This window comes from Antechinus flavipes, chromosome 3 (assembly GCF_016432865.1).
Source record: "Antechinus flavipes isolate AdamAnt ecotype Samford, QLD, Australia chromosome 3, AdamAnt_v2, whole genome shotgun sequence".
NCBI lineage: Eukaryota > Metazoa > Chordata > Mammalia > Dasyuromorphia > Dasyuridae > Antechinus > Antechinus flavipes.
In genome coordinates this window covers 430,663,635-430,685,391 of record NC_067400.1, presented here as the reverse complement: position 1 = coordinate 430,685,391, position 21,757 = coordinate 430,663,635, and the positions used below count along the sequence as shown (strand labels likewise).

At 35.2% G+C, this 21,757-nt stretch overlaps 1 protein-coding gene across 1 annotated transcript; it reads left to right on the top strand.

Moving 5' to 3' along the window:
* The first annotated feature begins 13,433 nt into the window (after nt 1–13,433).
* Nucleotides 13,434–18,199, top strand: LOC127554607 (serine/threonine-protein kinase Nek4-like). The gene is given in 2 exon segments (XM_051986256.1): nt 13,434–17,350; nt 17,353–18,199. Coding segments are annotated over 2 exon segments (2,427 nt in total). The 5' UTR covers nt 13,434–15,561; the 3' UTR covers nt 17,991–18,199.
* The last annotated feature ends 3,558 nt before the right edge of the window (nt 18,200–21,757 follow it).

Here is a 21,757-nt window from a genome sequence, read left to right as displayed (position 1 = left end):
GAGAAGAAATAGACAGCAAAACTATAATAGTGAGAGATATCAGTCTTGCACTCTCAGATTTAGATAAATCAAATCACAAAACAAATAAGAAAGAAATTAAAGAGGTAAATAGAATAATAGAAAAATTAGGTATGATCTATCTCTGGAGAAAACTGAATGGTGACAGAAAGTAGTATACTTTCTTCTCAGCAGTTCATGGAACCAACACAAAAATTGACCATATATTAGGACATAAAGACCTCATAATTAAATGCAGGAAGGCAGAAATAGTAAATGCTTTCTTTTCAGATCACAATGCAATAAAAACTATATTCAACAAAAAGTTAGGTGTCAATAAGCCAAAAAGTAATTGGAAACTAAATAATCTCATCTTAAAGAATGATTGGGTGAAACAGCAAATTATAGACACCATTAATAATTTCACTCAAGATAATGACAATGGTGAGATATCATACCAAAATTTATGGGATGCAGCCAAAGCAGCAATAAGGGGAAATTTTATATCCTTAGAGGCTTACTTGATTAAAATAGAGAAAGAAAAGATTGATGAATTGGGCTTCCAACTCAAAAAGCTAAAAAAAAGACCAAATTAAAAACCCCCAATCAATTACTAAATTTGACATTCTAAAATTAAAAGGAGAAATTAATAATATTGAAAGTAAAAAAAAAAAACTATTGAACTAATAAATAAAACTAAGAGTTGATTTTATGAAAAAAAAACAATAAAATTGATAAACCTGTGGTAAATCTGATAAGAAAAAGGAGAGAGGAAAATCAAATTAGTAGTCTTAAAAATGAAAAGGGAGAACTTTTCACCAATGAAGAGGAATTAAAAAAAATAATAAGGGGTTACTTTGCCCAACTACATGCCAATAAATTTGATAACCTAAGCGAAATGGATGACTACCTCCAAAAATATAGGCTTCCCATTCCCAGATTAACAGAGGAGAAAGAAAGAACAACAAAGTTCATATGGAACATATTGCTTAATAATCCCATTTCAGAAAAAGATATAGAACAAGGTATTAAGCAACTCCCTAAAAAAATCCCCAAAACCAGATGGATTTACATGTGAATTCTACTAAACATTCAAAGAACAATTAGTCCCAATGCTTTATAAACTATTTGAAAAAATAGGGAATGAAGGAGTCCTACCAAATTGCTTTTTATCACACAGATATGGTACTGATACCTAAACCAGGTAGGTTGAAAACAGAGAAAGAAAATTATAGACCAATCTCCCTAATGAATATTGATGCTAAAATCTTAAATAATATATTAGCAAAAAGACTACAGAAAATTATCCCCAGGATAATACACCACGATCAAGTAGGATTTATACCAGGAATTCAGGGCTGGTTCAATATTAGGAAAACTATCAGTTTAATTGGCCATATTAATAACCAAATTAACAAAAGCCATATGATCATCTCAATAGATGCAGGAAAAGCATTTGATAAAATCCAACATCCATTCCTATTAAAAACTCTTGAGAATATAGGAATAAATGGACTTTTCATTAAAATAATCAGTAGCATCTATTTAAAACCATCAGTAAGAATCATATGTAATGGGGACAAACTGCAACCATTCTCAATAAGATCAGGAGTGAAACAAGGTTGCCCACTATTTCCATTACTATTTAATATTGTCTTAGAAATACTAGCTTTGGCAATAAGAGTTGAGAAAGAGATTAAAGGAATTAGAGTAGGCAATGAGGAAACCAAATTATCACTCTTTGCTGATGATATGATGGTATACTTAGAGAACCCCAGAGATTCTACTAAAAAGTTATTAGAAAAAATCCACACCTTTAGCAAAGTTGCAGGATACAAAATAAACCCACATAAGTCATCAGCATTCTTATATATCACTAACAAAACCCAACAGCAAGAGATACAAAGAGAAATTCCATTCAGAATAACTGTTGATGCCATAAAATATTTGGGAATCTATCTACCAAAGGAAAGTCAGAAACTTTATGAACAAAACTACAAAACACTTTCCACATAAATTAAGTCTGATCTAACCAATTGGGAAAATATTAAATGCTTTTGGATTGGGTGAGCAAATATAATAAAGATGACAATACTACCTAAACTAATCTATTTATTTAGTGCTATACCAATCAGATTCCCAAAAAACTATTTTAATGATCTAGAAAAAATAACAACAAAGATCATATGGAAAAACAAAAGATCAAGAATTTCAAGGGAATTAATGAAAAAATAAATCAAATGAAGGTGCCCTAGCTGTACCAGATCTAAAATTATATTATAAAGAAGTGGCTACCAAAACCATTGGCTAACTGGTATTGGCTAAGAAATAGACTAGTTGATCAATGGCATAGGTTAAGTTCAAAGGAAAAAAAACAGCTAATAACTTTAATAATCTAGTGTTTGACAAACCCACATACCCCAATTTTTGGGAAAAAAAAAACGCATTATTTGACAAAAGTTGCTGGGAAAATTGGAAATTAGTATGGCAGAAACTAGGCACTGATCCACACTTAACACTGTATACCAAAATAAGGTCAAAATGGCTTCATGACCTAGGCCTAAAGAATAAGATTATAAATAAATTGGAAGAGCATAGGATAGTTTCCCTCTCAGACCTGTGGAAGAGGAAGGAATTTATGATCAAGAACTAGAGATCACGATTGACTACAAAATAGAATATTTTAATTATATCAAATTGAAAACTTTGTACAAACAAATCTAATGCAGACAAGATTAGAAGGGAAACAATAAACTCAGAAAACATTTTTTATAGTCAAAGGTTCTGATAAAGGCCTCATTTCCAAAATATATAGAGAATTGACTCTAATTTATAAGAAATCAAGCCATTCTCCAATTGATAAATGATCAAAGGATATGAACAGACAATTCTCAGTTGAAGAAATTAAAACTATTTATAGCCATATGAAAATATGCTGCAAATCATTATTAATCACAGAAATGCAAATTAAGACAACTCTGGGATACTACTATACACCTGTTAGATTGGGTAGAATGGCAGGGAAAGATAATGCGGAATGTTGGAGGGGATGTGGAAAAACAGGGACACTGATACACTGTTGGTGGAATTGTGAATGCATCCAGCCATTCTAGAGAGCAATTTGGAACTATGCTCAAAAAGTTATCAAACTGTGCAAATCCTTTGACCCAGCAGTGTTTCTACTGGACTTATACCCCAAAGAGATACTAAAGAAGGGAAAGGCTCCTGTATGTGCCAAAATGTTTGTGGCAGCCCTGTTTGTAGTGGCTAGAAACTGGGAAATGAATGGATGCCCATCAATTGGAGAATCTTGAGTAAATTGTGGTATATGAATGTTATGGAATATTATTGTTCTATAAGAAATGACCAGCAGGATGAATACAGAGAGGATTGGCAAGACTTCAATGAACTAATGCTAAATGAAATGAGCAGAACCAGGAGATCATTATATACCTCAACAATGATACTGTATGAAGATGTATTCTGATGGAAGTGAATTTCTTCGACAAAGAGATCTAACTCAGTTTCAATTGATCAAGGATGGACAGAAGCAGCTACACCCAAAGAAAGAACACTGGGAAATGAATGCAAATTGCTTGCATTTTTGTTTTTCTTCACAGATTATTTTTACCTTCTGAATCCAATTCTTCCTGTGCAACAAGAGAACTGTTTGGTTCTGTACACATATATTGTATCTAGGATACACTGTGACATATTTAACTTGTTTAGGACTGCTTGCCATCTTGGGGAGGGGTTGGAGGGAGGGAGGGGAAAAGTCAAAACAGAAGTGAGTGCAAGGGAAAATGGTGTAAAAAAAATTACTCTGGCATTGGTTCTGTCAATAAAAAGTTATAATTAAAAAAATGCTTTGGAGGTGGAGCCAAAATGATGGAGAGGACACACCCATCTATCTAAGCTCTTCCTTACCATCAGTCTATTTCTTTTAAGAAAAGCTTCGCCATTAGTGCTTGACTGTCAAAACCCACCAATATTGGAAGTAAAACACATTATCAACAGTAAATATCTTCCAAATTCACCAGAAAAGGTCTATTTTTTCTCATGGGCAGGGATTGTTAGGCTAAGCACAGATTCAGGCAAATATGTAGTGAGCCCAGAGAAGGAAGTTCATGCTGAGTTGACTGGAAGAGAGTAGGGTGTGATCTCAGCCAGTGGAAAATTTTCAGAGAGTACTTTACCACAGTGTGAACTACTTTGGTCTTGCAGCAAGCCAGTAGATAAGCAGAAAAGCTATAAACAGAAAGGGTAAAGAATATAACCCCAATAGGCTAGGGTCTTTCAGGACCTGGCCACACCCACCCAATATTCAGAGTGACTCAGCATGATCTCAGAAGGCAACTGCTGATCCTAGTACAGCCTTTGCTGTCCTTCTGCTGCTTTATGGGTACTATCTATTGTCTGTAGAGGAGTAATACCACATAGAACAAAAAGCAGACCACAGTTTTTTATTTGTTTATTTGTGTGTTTGTTTCTTTTTTTGTCAAAATGAATAAAAAGTTAAATCAGGCTCTAAGTATATATAGCTTCTATACTGATAGAGAACAGACTTCAACTCCTGAGGAAACTAAAAACAGATTGTCTCTAGATGAAACACTGAAAGGAGATATAATCTGGACCCCATCACACAAGGAGTTCATAGAAGAAAGTAAAAAGGCTCTTACAAGAGAGCTAGAAGAAAAATGGAGAAAGGAAAGTGAAGCTTTGCAAGATGGTCTGGATAAGTCATCCTAGTCATTAAAATATAGAATGAATGAAGAAATCAATTTCCTGAAAAACAGAATTAGTGAAGTGGAAAAAGAAAATAGCTCTCTAAAAAAATAAAATTGGCAAAATGGATAAAAATTCCATAGAAGAAAACAACTCATTTGAAAACACAATTGGACAATAACAAAAAGAAATAAAAAAATAAACTAAATGAATAAAATAATCCATTAAAAGAGACATGAACAAATGGAAATGGATGACTTAAGGAGACACCAAGACCCAGTTAAGCAAAAACAAAAAAAAATGAAAAAATAGGAAAAAATATTCAATACAAACTTGGGAAAACAACAGACCTGGAAAATAGAAATAGGAGAGATAATCTGAGGATTATTGGACTTCTAGAAAATTATGATTAAAAAAAAAGAGCCTAGACACTATTTTCCAGGAAATCAGAGGGAACTGCCTAGATGTTATAGAAACAGAGGGTAAAAAAGACATTAAAAGAATTCATGGATGACCTACTGAAAGAGATCCCAAAATCAAAATTTCAAAAAATATTGTGACTAAATTCCAGAACTATCAGATCAAGAAAAATTCTACAAGCACCTAGAAAAAACAATTCAAATACAGAGGAGCCACAATAAGGATTACTCAGGATCTAGCAGCATTCACATTAAAGGATTAAAGGGCATGGAATCTGGTATTCTGAAGGGCTAAGGAACTTGGTATGCAGTCGAGAATAACTTACGCAGTCAAGAATAACTTACCCACCCAAAATGAGCATTTTTTTTTCTAGGAAAGGAGATGAAGATTCAATGAAATAGGTGAATTCCATCTATTTCTGATGAAAAAACCAGGACAAAACAAAAAGTTTGATCTTCAAATATAGGACCTAAGAGAAACATAAACAGGTAAAAAGAAATCTTGGGAACTATATTGCTGTCATGAATATACATAAAGAATACATGTAATAATTTGGTTTTTCTGTTATAATATATAAAAGAAGTTAGAGGTGGAAAGGAAATTGTACCAGAAAAAGGGGTAAAGGGGAGATATTACATCTCATAAAAAGACAAAGGAAACCTATTATATCTGAGGGAAAGAAGGGAGAGGGATGAACATAGTGTATATCTTACTCTCATCAGAATTGGCTCAAAGAGAACTATATTAGATATATTCGATTGAAAGAGAAACTTCTTCCACCACATTGAAAAGTGGGAGGGGAAAAGGGAAAAGGGAAGGAGTAAGCTACATAGAAGGGAATACAGAAATAGTAAGGAAAAACTTTAAGAAAACAGGAGGGACTTTAAGGTGTGAGGAGGGATACTAAAGAGGGAGGGCTGTATGAGGCAAGTGATGCTCACAAGTTTAACACTGGGGAGGGGAATAAAGGGAAAAGAAAAGAGAAAAGAATAATGTGGGGTTAACAAGATGTCAGGAAATACAGAATTAATAATTTTAACCCTAAATACGAATGGGATAAACTCCCCCATAAAACAGAGGCAGATAGCAGACTGGATTAAAATTCAGAATCCTAAATTTTTTTTATAAGAAACATATTTGAAGAAGGGTAATACACAGTATTACACAGTAATACACAGTAAAGGTAATAGGCTAGAGTAGAATCTACTATGCTTCAGGTGAGGTAAAAAAAAAACAAACAAACAAGGTAGCCATCCTGCTCTCAGAACAAGCAAATGCAAAAACTGATCTAATTAAAAGAGATAAAGAAGGGCACTATATCTTGCTAAAAGGTAACATAGAAAATGAAGCAATATAAATATTAAACATATATGCACCAGGAGATGTAGCACCTAAATTATTAAAGGAGAAGTTAATAGAGCTGCAAGAAGAAATGGACAGTAAAACTATAATAGTAGGAGATCTCAACCTTGTACTCTCAGAACTAGATAAATCAAACCACAAAATTAATAAGAAAGAAAGTAAATAGAATACTAGAAAAATTAGATATGATAGATCTTTGGAGAAAACTAAATAGAGACAGAAAGGAGTACACTTTCTTCTTGGAAGTCATGGAAGCTATACAAAAATTGATCATATATTAGGGCACAAAGACCTCAAATTCAAATGCAAAAAAGCCACAAATAATGAGTGCATTTTTTCAGATCATGATGCAATAAAATTGCATTCAATAAAGAGTCAGGGGAAAGTAGATGAAAAAGTAATTGAAACTAAATAGTTTCATCCTAAAGAATGAATGGGTGAAACAGCAAATCATAGATACAATCAATAATTTCATCCAAGAGAATGACAATAATGAGACAACATATCAAAATGTGTGGGATACAGCCAAAGCAGTAATAAAGGGAAATTTTATATCTCTAGATGCTTACTTGTGTTGGAATCTTTACAAACTGCTAACTAATTAGAGTTGATCTAATCTTACAAGAAGATGTTTTGAGCAGAACCTGAAACAAGGTACTAAGTAGAACTAATTAGTACAATGCTTGTGTTTGTACCTTTACTCATTAGAGTTCACAAGTATGCCAGGTTCACAAAGTAAACTCTGTAATTTTGTGAGTTCACACCTCCCTTAAAGCTCCTTGGGCCAGAGAGCACTATGGGAGAAAACCCATAATCCCTCTCTCTTGTATCCCACAATTCCTCCCTCTTGTATAAAAGAAACAGACAGAGGCTCTCGATCAGATTTCACCGGAATGACATGAAGAGTGGAGCTGGCTGGAGGCTGAAGAAAGCAGAGGCAGAGGCTGAAGGACAAAACCTTTGGATTTGGCGACATTCGGAGAGAGCTCTTGGAACCAAGCAGAGAGATAGACCTCGAAGCTAACTGGGCTATATTGGAGATAATAAAAGATCTGAACTTTTATCACCTGACTGTGTTTTGAGAAGAAAAAGCTCACCACATTTTGGCGCCCAAACAGGGCGCCAAATGCACAAATTAATGTATGCTGTGAAACCATCCCAGAGTGGCAAATTTTATTGGCCATGGCTCCAAATTTTGCACATGGATCTCCATTAAAGATAACCAGACTACTGCATAATTGGCGATGGATTTTTGAGGAGAAGGTTTCTAAGGTTCCTCTTAAAGGACCAACTATTTTTACAGACGCAGCCAAACAAAATATTTGTGCTGTACACTCTCATGATTTAACCGTAAAAAGAGTAGTCAGAACTCCTTTTCAGTCCACTCAGCAGAACAAATTATATGCGATCATGTTAGCTCTCACTTATTACCCAGGTGACATAAATATAATATCTGATTCAGCCTATTCAGTAGGTGTGGTACAAAGAATTGCCACAGCCCAAATAAAATTTGCAGCTTCTAATATATATCAGCTCTTTAAGGAACTTCAAGAGCAAGTGAGAAAGCATCCAGGAAAGATTTATATCCTGCATGTCCACTCACATAGTGGACTTCCAGGTCCTATTTTTGATGGAAATTCAAAGGCAGATAGCTTTTTAACTATGTTAGCCAGTACGCCTTTATTTCAGGAGGCCCAGGAATCCCATTCTAAATACCATCAGGCTGCTCGAGCTTTGCGTTTACAATTTGGGATTACAAAAGAAGAAGCTAGGAACATAGTAAAAAGCTGTACAGCTTGCCTTCCTTTCCACGCTCCTACACTGCCTCCAGGGAAGAACCCTCGTGGTTTGAGACCCAATGAAATCTGGCAAATGGATGTGACCCATTATAAATCTTTTGGTCGTCTGTCTTTTATCCATGTTGTGGTAGACACCTTTTCAGGATTCACTTTTGCCATACCAGCAGCAAAAGAGACAGCCTGAGTGGTCACTGAATTCCTCATTCAAGCATTCGCAATTATGGGTGTGCCACAAGAAATAAAAACAGATAATGGACCGGCATATACCTCCAAACATTTTGAACATTTTTGTGCACAGTATAAGATTTTATACACTACTGGCATACTCTTTAATCCTCAAGGTCAGACAATCGTAGAAAGAAGAAACAGGGACATTAAGACACTCCTCCAAAAACAAAAGAAAGGGGGAGCCACAGGTAACCCTAGAGAACTTCTAAATTTAGTTCTCTATACCATTAATTTTTTAATCTTTGATAAAGATGCACTGGCTCCAGCAGACAGGTTTTATAACCCACCAGAAGAGCAGTGTCCAGTGCGAGCAGCTCCACTATCTTTAGATAATCGCTAGGTGATGTGGAGAGATCCAGAAAGTGGTGAATGGAAGGGACCAGATAGGCTAACTGCTTGGGGGAGAGGGTTTGCTTGCATCTCTACATGTGGAGAAGGAATCAGATGGGTGCCTACGAGCCGCATTCGCCTTGTCCATCGCAGAGAGATGGAGCAGACCCTTGAAACAAAGGAGAAGACTCAAGAAATATCGGGTGGTTCTGTTGCTGATGGTGCTCACCATTGAAAGAGCATAGCTGACAAGGAGACTGTTAAAAAGACTTTTAAAATCTTCAGGAATCATTGGATTTCCTAACACAAGATGAAACTGTTTTAGTTCTTGAAAAACCAGCAAGAATCATTGGGTTCCTTGAGATGAAAAATTGTTGATGAGACTTTTTGCAGTACTTCAGAGCTTACAGGAATTATTAGATTCCTGGCACATGAACTAATGGACAATGGATTGCTTATGGACTATTTCTAGGACTTATGGACATGTGTAAATTTTCAGGTTGATTCATGTTGTTACATTACTACTAGCCTGTGTTATATTGCTATGTGCTTATGTAAATTATGTATAATGCCTCCCATATTGATGGATTTATGTATACAATGTATATCTGTTACAAAGTTCTGGCCCATATTGATGGATTTATGTGTACCCCTTCAGAAACCCACTAATCTGATTTGATTTCCTATTTCCTTTGGTGTTTTCATCTCCCTTCTTGAGATGTCAGGGAAGGCATGATCACCTTTTAGGTGGGGTTCTCACCTCCTTGAGAAATCAGGGAGGTCATGACCATCCTATGTTCCAAAAACAAAAGAAAGGGGGAGATGTTGGAATCTTTACAAACTGCTAACTAATTAGAGTTGATCTAATCTTACAAGAAGATGTTTTGGGCAGAACCTGAAACAAGGTACTAAGTAGAACTAATTAGTACAATGCTTGTGTTTGCACCTTTACTCATTGGAGTTCACAAGTATGCCAGCTTCACAAAGTAAACTCTGTAACTTTGTGAGTTCACAGCTCCCTTGAAGCTCTTTGGGCCAGAGAGCACTATGGGAGAAAACCCATAATCCCTCTCTCTCATATCCCACAATTCCTCCCTCTTGTATAAAAGAAACAGACAGAGGCTCTTGATCAGATTTCACCGGAATGACATGAAGAGTGGAGCGGGCTGGAGGCTGAAGAAAGCAGAGGCAGAGGCTGAAGGACAAAACCTTTGGATTTGGCGACATTCGGAGGGAGCTCTTGGAACCAAGCAGAGAGATAGACCTCGAAGCTAACTGGGCTATATTGGAGATAATAAAAGATCTGAACTTTTATCACCTGACTGTGTTTTGAGAAGAAAAAGCTCACCACATACTTGCATAAAATAGAGAAAGAGAAGATCAATGAATTGGGCTTGCAATTCAAAAAGCTAGAAGAGGAACAAATTAAAACCCCCCAATGAAATATTGAACTTGAACTTCTAAAAATAAAAGGAGAGATCAATAAAAGTGAAACTAAAAAAAAAACTATTGAATTAATAAATAAAACTAAGAGTTGGTTTTTTGAAAAAAACAACAAAATAGATAAACTTTTAGTCAATTTTATTAGAAAAAGAAAAGAGGAAAATCAAGTTGTTAGTTTCAAAAATGAAATGAGAGAACTATCCATCCATGAAGAGGAAGTTAAATCAACTATCAGGAGTTACTTTACTCAACTTTATGCCAATAAATTTGACAGCCTAAGTGAAATGGCAGAATAGCTACAAAACTTTAGCTTGCCCACATTAACAGAGGAAGAAGTAAATTAATTAAACAGTCCCATTGGAAAAAAAAAGAAATAGAACAAGCTATTAATTAACTCCCTAAGAAAAAGTCCCCAGGACCAGATGGATTTACATATGAAGTTACATATGAATTCTACCAAACATTTAAAGAACAATTAACACCAAAGCTATATAAATTATTTGAAAAAACAGATGGAATGAGTCATACCAAATTCCTTTTATCACAAAGACATGGTACTGATACCTAAACCAGGTAGGTTGAAAACAGAGATAGAAAATTATGGACCAATACCCCTAATGAATATTGATGTAAAAATCTTAAATAAATTATTAGCAGAAAGATTACAGAAAATCATCCCTGAGATAATTCACCATGACCAAGTAGGATTTATACCAGGAATGCAGGGCTGGTTGAACACTAGGAAAACTATCAGCATAATTGACCATATCAATAAAAACACTTGAGAGTATAAGAATAAATTGACTATTCCTTAAAATAGTCAGGAGCATCTATTTAAGACCATCTGTAAGCATCATAAGTAATGGGGATAAACTGGAACCATTCTCAATAATATCAGGAATGAAACAAGGTCACCCACTATCACCATTACTATTCAGTGTTGTATTAGAAATGATAGCTTCAGCAATAAGAGTTGAGAAAGGGATTAAAAGAACTAGAGTAGATAAGAAGGAAACCAAATTATCACTCGTTGCAGATGATATGATAGTATATGATAGTATACTTACAGAATCCCAGAGATTCTACTAAAAAGCTATTAGAAATAATCAACAACTTTAGCAACATTGTAGAATACAAAATAAATCCACATAAATCCTCAGCCTTTTTCTACATCACAACTAAATCCAACAGCAAGAGATACAAAAAGAAATTTCATTTAAAATAACTGTTGATAGTATAAAATATTTGGGAATCTATCTGCCAAAGGAAAGTCAGGAACTACATGAGCAAAATGACAAAACACTTTCCACACTAATAAAACAGATCTAAACAACTGGAAAAATATTAAGTGCTCCTGGATAGGCTGAGTGAATATAATAAAGATGACAATACTCCTAAACTAATCTATTTATTTAGTGCTATACCAATCAGATTCCCAAAAAACTATTTTACTGACCTAGAAAAAATAACAACAAAATTCATATGGAAGAACAAAAAGTCAAGAATTTCAAAGGAACTAATGAAAAAAAAAATCAAATGAAGGTGACCTGGCTGTATCTGATCTAAACCTATATTATAAAGCAGCAATCATTGGTATTTACTAGGAAATAGACTAGTTTATCAGTGGAATAGTTTAGCTTCACAGGAAAAAATAGTCAATAACTATAGCAATCTGGTGTTTGACAAACCTAAAGATCTCAACTTTTGGGATAAGAATTCTCTATTTGACAAAAATTTCTGGGAAAACTGGAAATTACTATGGTAGAAACCAAGCATTGACCCACATTTAACACTGTACACCAAGATAAGATCAAAATGGGTTCATGATTTAGGCATACAAAATGAGATTATAAATAAATTAAAAGAGAAGGAATTTGTGACCAAAGAACTATTTCTATTCATATGAAAGGATGTTCCAGATCACTATTGATCAGAGAAATGCAGATTAAGACAACTTTAAGATTCCACTACATACCTGTCATATTGGCTAAGATGACAGAAAAAGATAATGAACAATGTGGGAGGGGATGTGGGAAAACTGATACACTGATGCATTGTTGGTGGAGTTGTGAACAGATCCAATCATTCTGGAGAGTAATCTGGAATTATACCCCAAAAGTTATCAAACTGTGAATACCCTTTGATTCAGCAGTGATAGTACTGAGCTTATATCCCAAAAAGATGTTAAAGAAGGGAAAGGGACCTGTATGTGCCAAAATGTTTGTGGCAGCACTTTTTCTAGTGGCTAGAAACTGGAAACTTAGTGGATGCCCATTCATTGGAGAATGGTTGGGTAGATTGTGGTATATGAATGTTATGGAATATTATTGTTCTGTATGAAATGACCAGCAGTATGAATAGAGAGAGGCTTGGAGAAGACTTATATCAACTGATGTTAAGTGAAATGAGCAGAAGCAGGAGATTATTATGCACTTCAACAACAATACTATATGAGGATCAATTTTGATGGAAGTCGATATCTTTGTCAACGAAAAGATCCAATTCAGTTCCAATTGATCAATGATGAACAGAATCAGCTGCACTCAGAGGAAAATCACTGGGCAATGAATGTGGATTGCTTGCATTTTTGTTTTTCTTCCCAGGTAATTTTTACCTTTCTAAACCCATTTTTTTTTTTGCAAAAAGAAAACTGTATAAATATGTACACATATATTGTATTTAAGATATACTTTAACAGGTATGAGACTGCCTACCATGTAGGGGAGGGGGTGGAGGGAAGGAAGGGAAAAGTTGGAACAGAAGTGATTATAAGAGATAATGTTGAAAAATTACTCATGCATATGTTCTGTCAATAAAAAGCTGTAATATAAAATCCATTTTGCCAAACGCAAAAAAAATAAAATAAAATAAAATTCCACTTTAGAAAATGCCATTTTCAAAAGTAGAATTAACTGGAGGGGTGGAGTGAAGATGGCAGAGAATAGACATTTCTCCATCTGACCTCTGACATTCTCTCAAACCAACAGCAGACTGTCTCTAAACTGGTTTTGGAGTGAAAGAACATAAAAATTTTGGAGAACAACACATTTTTCAGAAGAAGATACTTTGGCTGAACTTCAAAACAAGTCCATTAATTGGCAGGGGGATAGTCTGCCAAGCCCAGACTGCATAGGGAAGCCAGGGCAAAAAGTTGGGGTAGAGAGCCAGAGCATTAGCCCATGTGGGAATTTATTTTGAGGTTTTTAGGCTGCTCTGTCCTGGTTGCAAGCAAGTGGTTTAGCAAGTTTTCTGTAAAACATCCAAAAACAAGTAGAAAAGCCAAATTGCAAGCCATTGAGTCCTAGAAGAATGTAGCACCTGATCAGGATTACCCAGGACTGGAAGTCAGTCAGAAGAACTGCCCCAAGGCAAATTAAAGTGGCTGTCATCCCTTTGCTTTAAAAGCAAACCTAAACCCTTAAAAAAGAGCAAAAGAGCAAAAAAAAAATTTGAATGTAGCTTTTAAGGAGATTGAGAACAAACATAAAGGCAAATCAAATCCCGATGAAGCCCCAAAGGATGATATTTGCTTGTCCTCAATTCATGAGGCTTTCTTGGGAGATTTCCAAAAAGATCTTAAAAGAGAGCTAGAAGAAAAATGGGGAAAGAAAATGAAATCTTTGCAAGAGGATTGGAAAAAGGAAAAACAGATATTATCTGAAGAAAACTCCTGAAAAACTAGATATTATGAAATTGGAAAAAATATATTACTCCATACAAAATAGATTTGATAAAATGAAAAAGCATATAACTCCTTATGAAATAGACATGAAAAAGATACCATTTCATTCAAAAATAGAATTTGTGAAATGGAAAAAAAATCCATGGAACAAAACAACTCATTTAAAAATTCAATTGGGAAAATACAAAAGGAATTTTAAAAAAGTATCAGGAAAATAATACACTAAACATGAGAATTGAACAAATGGAAGTTAAAGACTCAGTAAAGACTTCAAGAATCATTCAAATAAAATCAAAAGAATACAAAAATAGAAGAAAATGTGAAATACCTCATTAGAAAAATAGCTGACTTGGAAAATGGTTATAGAAGAGACAATTTAATTATTATTGGACTACCTGAAACCCATAATGTAAAAAACAGCCTAAGAATCTTTCAGGAAATTATGAAGCGAAACTGTCCTGATGTCCTAGAACTAGAAGGTAAAGTAGTTATTGAAAGAATTAACCAATGACCTCCTGAAAGAAAATGAAAACCCTAAGGAATATCACAGCAAAATTTCAAAATTATTGGATCAAGGAAAAAAGTATTGAAGGCAGCCAGAAATAAACAATTCAAATATTGAAGAGCCACAATCAGAATTACCCAAGATGAAGAACTTGTAATCTGGCATTCTGAAAGGTAAAGGAACTGCAATTGCAGCCATAAATAAACTATCCAACTAAAATGAGTATTATATTTCAAGGAAGGAGATGGACATTCAATGATACAGATGAATTTCATTTATTTCTGATGAAAAGACCAGAGCTGAACAAACCCCCCCCAAAAAAAAAACAAAAACAAAAACAAAAAAAAAAAACAAACCTGATCTTCAAATACAGAACTCAAGAAAATCATAAAAAAGTAAGAAGGAAAGAACTCCTGAGAACTATATCTTTGTTATGGGTATACTTAGATAGTACAGGTATAATTTGATTTTATTGTAATAATATGAAAAGGGAAATAGAGGTAGAAAGAGGATTGCACTGGAAACAGGAAAATAGAGTTAAAATAAGGGAAATTACATCTTATGAAGAGGCAAAGAAAACCTATTATAATTGAGGAAAAGGAAGGGGGATGAGCATTGTGTAAATTTTACTCTCATCAGACTTGGCTCAAAGAGAGATTATCAGGCATATTTGGTTTCATGGAGAAACATGTCTCATAATAAGGGAGCGAGAGGGAAAAGGGAAATGAAAGGGGAGGCTAATAGATGGGAAAACAGAAATAGTAGGGGGAAAGTACAAGAAAGGGAGACAGACTGTAAAGAGGGAGGGCTGTTTGAAGGAGGTAGTGGTCAGAAGAAAAATCCTTGGGATAAAAGAAGGGAGAAAAGAAAGAGAAAAACATAACTTTGGGGATACAGAAGATGACAGGAAATACAGAATTAGTTATTTTAACTGTATATGTGAAGTGGATAAATTCTCCCATAAAATGGAAGCAGATAAAAAATTGACATAAAAGCCAGAATTCTACAATATGTTGTTTGCAAGAAACACATTTAAAGCAAAGTGATACATACAGAGTAAAAGTAAAAGGATGGAGGAATCGCTATGGCAGCGGCTGTGGCATTGGCTTCCCTCTGGCTGCAGGGCTTTCGTTAGGCCCAGCTGCCTCCCCGGCCCTGTGAATGAGCACCTAGGCTTCCCGCCGCCCCTGCCGGGGAATGACTGGCGGACTGGCCTCCAGCCACCACGGCTGCCGCTTGCAGAGACCATGCCCCTGGCTGCCTACTGCTTCCTGTGGGCTGTGGGGAAGGGCAGCTACGGGGAGGTGTCGCTTGTCCGGCACTGGCAGGACGGCAAGCAGTATGTCATCAAAAAACTAAACCTCCAACATGCCTCCAGCCGAGAGCGGAAAGCTGCTGAACACGAGGCCCAGCTTTTGTCTCAACTGAAGCACCCCAACATTGTTTCCTACCTAGAGTTTTGGGAAGGAGAAGATGGCCTGCTCTATATAGTTATGGGCTTCTGTGAAGGAGGAGATCTCTATCGAAAACTCAAAGAACAAAAGGGCAAGCTTCTACCTGAGAACCATGTCGTGGAATGGTTTGTTCAGATCGCTATGGCCTTGCAGTATTTACATGAAAAACACATCCTTCATCGAGATCTGAAAACTCAAAATGTCTTCTTAACAAGAACAAACATCATCAAAGTAGGCAATCTGGGGATTGCCCAAGTGTTAGAAAATCAGTACGACATGGCCAGTATACTCATTGGGACACCATACTGTATGAGTCCTGAATTATTTTCAAACAAACCCTACAACTATAAGTTTGATGTTTGGGCTTTGGGATGCTGTGTTTATGAAATGGCTACACTGAAACATGCTTTCAATGCAAAAGACATGAATTCTTTAGTTTATCGAATTATTGAAGGAATGCTGCCACCAATGCCAAAGGACTATAGCCCACAACTGGCAGAACTAATAAGAACTATGTTGAGCAAGAAGCCTGAGGAAAGACCCTCTGTGAGAAGCATCCTTAGGCATCCCTACATAAAATGTCATATTTCTTTATTTTTGGAGGTCACAAAGGCGAGAACTTCCAAAAGTCATATTAAAAAGGGCAATTCTAAAATAAGACCTGCTGCTGAAGTTATTTCTATAAAAATTGAATCAGAAAATGAAGGAATCATTTCTCAGCAATGTTTCTCAAAACATTCCAAGATACCTACAGAGGCTGAAGAAAAATGTCTACCCCAAGGTAAGCCCATGGATACTTGCCTCTCAGAAGTTGCCTGTCCTAAAAGTTGTCCCAACAAGAATGATGTGCACAGTCTTGGAGAAACTTTAGCAACAATCAGCAAAGTGGATATTAACATCCTACCTGCCACTGAAAGGAGAAACTCAAAGAGTGACAATTTACTGCAAGATGACAAACCGAAACACTCTAATATTTTTGATGAGCCAGAAGCCAAATTAAATGTGCCTCCAGTGAAGGAAAAGAGGCAGCAACTGAGTACTAAGCCTGAAAATCTAGCTCCCTCTCAGACTTCTATTGAAATCACTGATGAAGAGAATGACGCGATGAAACTTCTGCAGCCTTTACACAAGGATCTCAAGCCAATGGAACAGGATAGTTTGGACTCCACTGAAAAGCTCTTAGTACCATTTGTTCCTGTTGTCCTGTTTCAGGAAGTTCCTTCTAGACCTTTGCCTTCTCCTCCCATTGCTATTAAAACAGTTGAGAAGATGACATACAGTGATGCTGATAAACATAACACAGAAGTAATGGTATCTGTGGATAATTCAAGAAGCAGTGAGATAACATCCTCAAAGGATTGACCTTTGTCAGCTAGAGAACGGAGGAGATTAAAGAGGTCACAAGAGATATTTCAGGTCCTTCAGTGAGAAGAGGTTCTCTGGATACAGAGGGAATGAAGTTGCACATAGAAGATGAGCACATTATTGCTCATCAGTTATCTTCAGATGTGGATACCTCTCAGGAAAAGAAGTTAGTTTGTTGTCTGTCTGAGGATGAGTTAAGTTCTTCTACAAGTTCAACTGATAAGTCAGATGGGGATTCCAAGGAAGGAAAAGGCCATACAAATGAAATGAATGATTTGGTACAGCTGATGACTCAGACATGAAAAATGGATTCTAAAGAGAATTGTGAGAATCTTCCAAAACTTCTTCCCATGTCAGAGTTTAGACTTCATCGAAAATACAAAGTTACACTAATTCTGCATGGGAAAGTTGAAGAGGATTCAGAGGAACTTGGGCTTAAAGAACTTTCTCCAGTTGTTGTTTCTGGTTCTGAAAAAATCAGAAGAAAGATTGAAGTCTTGAGAGCTGATGTAATTCAGGGGCTGGGAGTGAAGCTTTTAGAAAAAGTAAATGATCGTATGGAAAAAGATGATGAATTGAAGAGAGAGGTACGTTTACAGGAGCTTTTGGGTGAAAAATATGTGAATTATGGCACAAAAGCTCAACTCCTTAAATTTTTTGAAGAAAATGTGAACTTCTAAGCATTTGTTCTAATCTGTTGCCAGAACTGAAGACTTATTTTTAAAGACTTTTTTGGTATTGTTTTCCCCCAAAAGATTACCTCTACCAAACATCAGATTGGTGACTGTTAAATATAGTGGCTTTTTCCCCCTGGGATTTCTATATTTTGCAGGAGTTTAAAAATGGATATGAATGAGTGCTGTGTTGACTGATTTAGGAAGAGGTTTTTTTTTAAAAAAAATGAATAAATGGGTACCACATTGTGGGAAAATTACTTTATGTGTTTTACATGAGACTTGTTTGGTTAAGTAGCCGGAAACCATTGTATATCCAGAAATTCTAAAATAGTCAAAACCTACCAGAGCAATGCTATCAATACAAGAACAGAGATTTTCTAGGTGGCTATAGCAATGTAACAAACTACCTAAACAAATGGCTTTACTTAATAGGCCTGATAAGTACATGGTGGTAATATATCAGTACTACAATGGTAGGTGATAAATTGGAAGTCAGTGCATGATCTTTATAGATTTGAAGAATGGAGCTATACATAACTTTACACACAAAAATTTTAAAATTAATTGTTTTTAGTGTGAACAACATACTTGCAGAATTGAACCTATTTAATTTGTGCTTTTGGCTTATATATTCAGTATATATTTATATACTGGCTTTAATTCATTTTTTCATCAGCCAAAATATGCCCTGAATACTAATTCCTTTTGGAATGAAACAATTTGTAAGTAAAATTCAGGTGCTTTTAGGCTGAATTTGAGACATTTTATGTCTCTTGAAATAGAGAATTCAGCTTCTTTGCATAGTCTCCCTTATTTTATATCATGACACTTATTACCCTTCTTTATTTTAAAGGTCTACTGTGTATATTTTAGTAATTGTTTTTTTATGAGGTAAAATTGTTATGAAGCAAATAAAATGAATTTTGTAAAATAAAGTTTGTTCATTTCTAATGTAATGGAAAATGTACAGGACTTGGATCAGAAGACTTGTGTTCAAATTTTGTTTCTAAAATTTGTAGGCATGTGGCCATTAACCCCTATCCGTTTCTTCATTTACTTTAAAATGAATGCTTAAAACTATCTACCTCAAAGGCTATTATAAGGAAAAATCTTTGTAAGCCTTAAAATGCTATGTAAATGGAACTGCATTAGAAAAATGCTAACATTTTAATACTTGAGACATTTTTCTATTTTGTAGATTTTGAAAATCATTTACCACTTAGCATGCTATAAAAACCTTTGCAATACTGAAAAAAAAATAAATAAAAGGATGTAGAAGAAGCTATTATGCTTTAGGTGAAGTAAAAAAAAGTAGGAGTAGTGATTGTGCAAAAGCAAAAAAAATAGATTTAATTAAAAAGATGTGTAAGAAAACTATATCTTGCTAATTAATGAAGCAATATTAATAGTAAACATATATGCACCAATTGGGATGGCATCCAAATTCCTAGAGAAATTAAGAGAGCTGCAAGAAGAAATAGACAGCAAAACTACAACCTTGCTCTCTAAAAACTACATAAATTGAACCATAAAATAAATAAGAAAGAAGTTAAGGAGCCACGATGGCAAAGATGACAAATGTTTCTTTCTGACTTCCTACAACCCTTAGACTAATAATTAGCAAATCCAGCCTCTGAGTTAGCTCTGGACCAGCAGAACCCACAAATATTGGGAGTGCAACAAATTATCAGCAGAAGATAATTTCAAAGATTGCAAAAAAAAAAAAAAAAAAAAAAGGTCTGTTTCAATTAGAAATGGGAGGGAGCAGCCAGCCAGCACAAGCAGCTGAACACAAATGCCAGCACTGACAGTGCAGAGTCCCAGGGATATGCGGTCTCCATCTGGTGGTGCAGACTCCACTTGGCAGAGAAGCTACAGGGAGGAAACAAACCAGAAAAGGCTCATTTCAATTAGAAATGGGTTGGAAGCAGCCAGCACAAGCAGCTGAGCACAAACAACAGCGCAGAAAGTACAGAGTTCTAGGGTGGTGTGGACTTTGTGGGGCAGTGCAGACTGCATGGCAGAGCATCTACAGGGAGGAAACAGACCAAAAAGGTCTGTTTCAACTGGAAATGGTATAAAAGGGGTGGATCTCTAAAGGGTGAGAGCTGCTTCAGGCAAGTAGTGCTCATAAGTTAAATAGTGGGAGAAGGGAAAGGGGAAAAGGAAAGAGAAAAGTATAATTTGGGGTTAATGAGATGGCAAGAAACACAGAATTAGTCATTTTAACTGTAAATATGAATGGGATGAACTCTCCCATAAAGCATAAGCAGATAGCAGACTGGATTAAAAGCCAGACTCCTACAATATGTTGTTTACAAGAAACACATTTAAAGCAGAGCAATACATACAGAGTAAATGTAAAAAGTTGGAGCAGAATCTATTATGCTTTAGGTGAAGTTAAAAAAAAAAAAGGAGGGGTAGCCATCCTGATCCCAGAACAAGCAAAAAGAAAAACTGATCAAATTAAAAGAGATAAGGAAGTAAACTAACTATATCTTGCTAAAGGGTACCATAGATAAGGAAGCAATATCAATATTAAATATATATGCACCAAGTGGTGTAGCATCTAGATTCCTAAAGGAGAAATTAAGAGAGCTGCAAGAAGAAATAGATAGAAAAACTATAATAGTGGGAAATCTCAACCTTGCTCTCTCAGAACTAGATAAATCAAATTACAAAACAAATAAGAAAGAAGTTAAGAAGGTAAATAGGATACTAGAAAAGTTAAGTATGATAGATCTTTGGAGAAAATTGAATGGACACAGGATGGAGTACCATTTCTTTTTGGAAATTCATGGAACCTATACAAAAATTGACCATATATGAGGACATAAAGACCTCAAAATCAAATGCAGAAAGGCAGAAATAGTAAATGCATTTTTTCAGATCACAATACAATAAAAATTACATTCAATAAAAGGCCAGGGGAAAATAGACCAAAAAGAAATTGGAAACTAAATAATCTCATCCTAAAGAATGAATGGGTGAAATAGCAAATCATAGACACAATCAATAATTACATCCAAGAGAATGACAATAACGAGACAACATATTAACATGTGTGGGATGCAGCCAAAGCGGTAATAAGGGTAAATTTTGTGTCTCCAGATATTTACTTGCATAAAATAGAGAAAGAGAAGATCAATGAATTGGGCTTGAAACTAAAAAAGCTAGAAGAGGAACAAATTAAAACCCCCCAAAGAAATATCAAACTTGAACTTCTAAAAATAAAAGGAGAGATCAATAAAATTGAAACTAAAAAAAAAAAAACTATTGAATTAATAAATAAAACTGAGTTGGTTTTATGAAAAAACAACAAAATAGATAAACATTTAATCAATTTGATTAGAAAAAGGAAAGAGGAAAATCAAGTTGCTAGTCTCAAAAATGAAAAGAGATAATTATCCACCAATGAAGAGGAAGTTAGAGCAATTATCAGGAGTTAATTTGCCCAACTTTATGCTACCTAAGTTCAACCTAAGTGAAATGGAGGAATATCTACAAAAATACAGCTTGCCCAGAATAACAGAAGGGGAAATAAATTATTTAAATTAAATAGACCTAGAACAAGCTATTTGTCAACTCCCTAAGAAAAAAATTCCCAGGACCAGATGGATTTACATGTAAATTCTGCTAAACATTTAAAGAACAATTAACTCCAATACTACATATTTGGAAAAAAAATTAGGGAATGAAGGACTTCTACGAAATTCCTTTTATGACACAAACATGGTATCAATACCTAAACCAGGTAGAATGAAAATAGA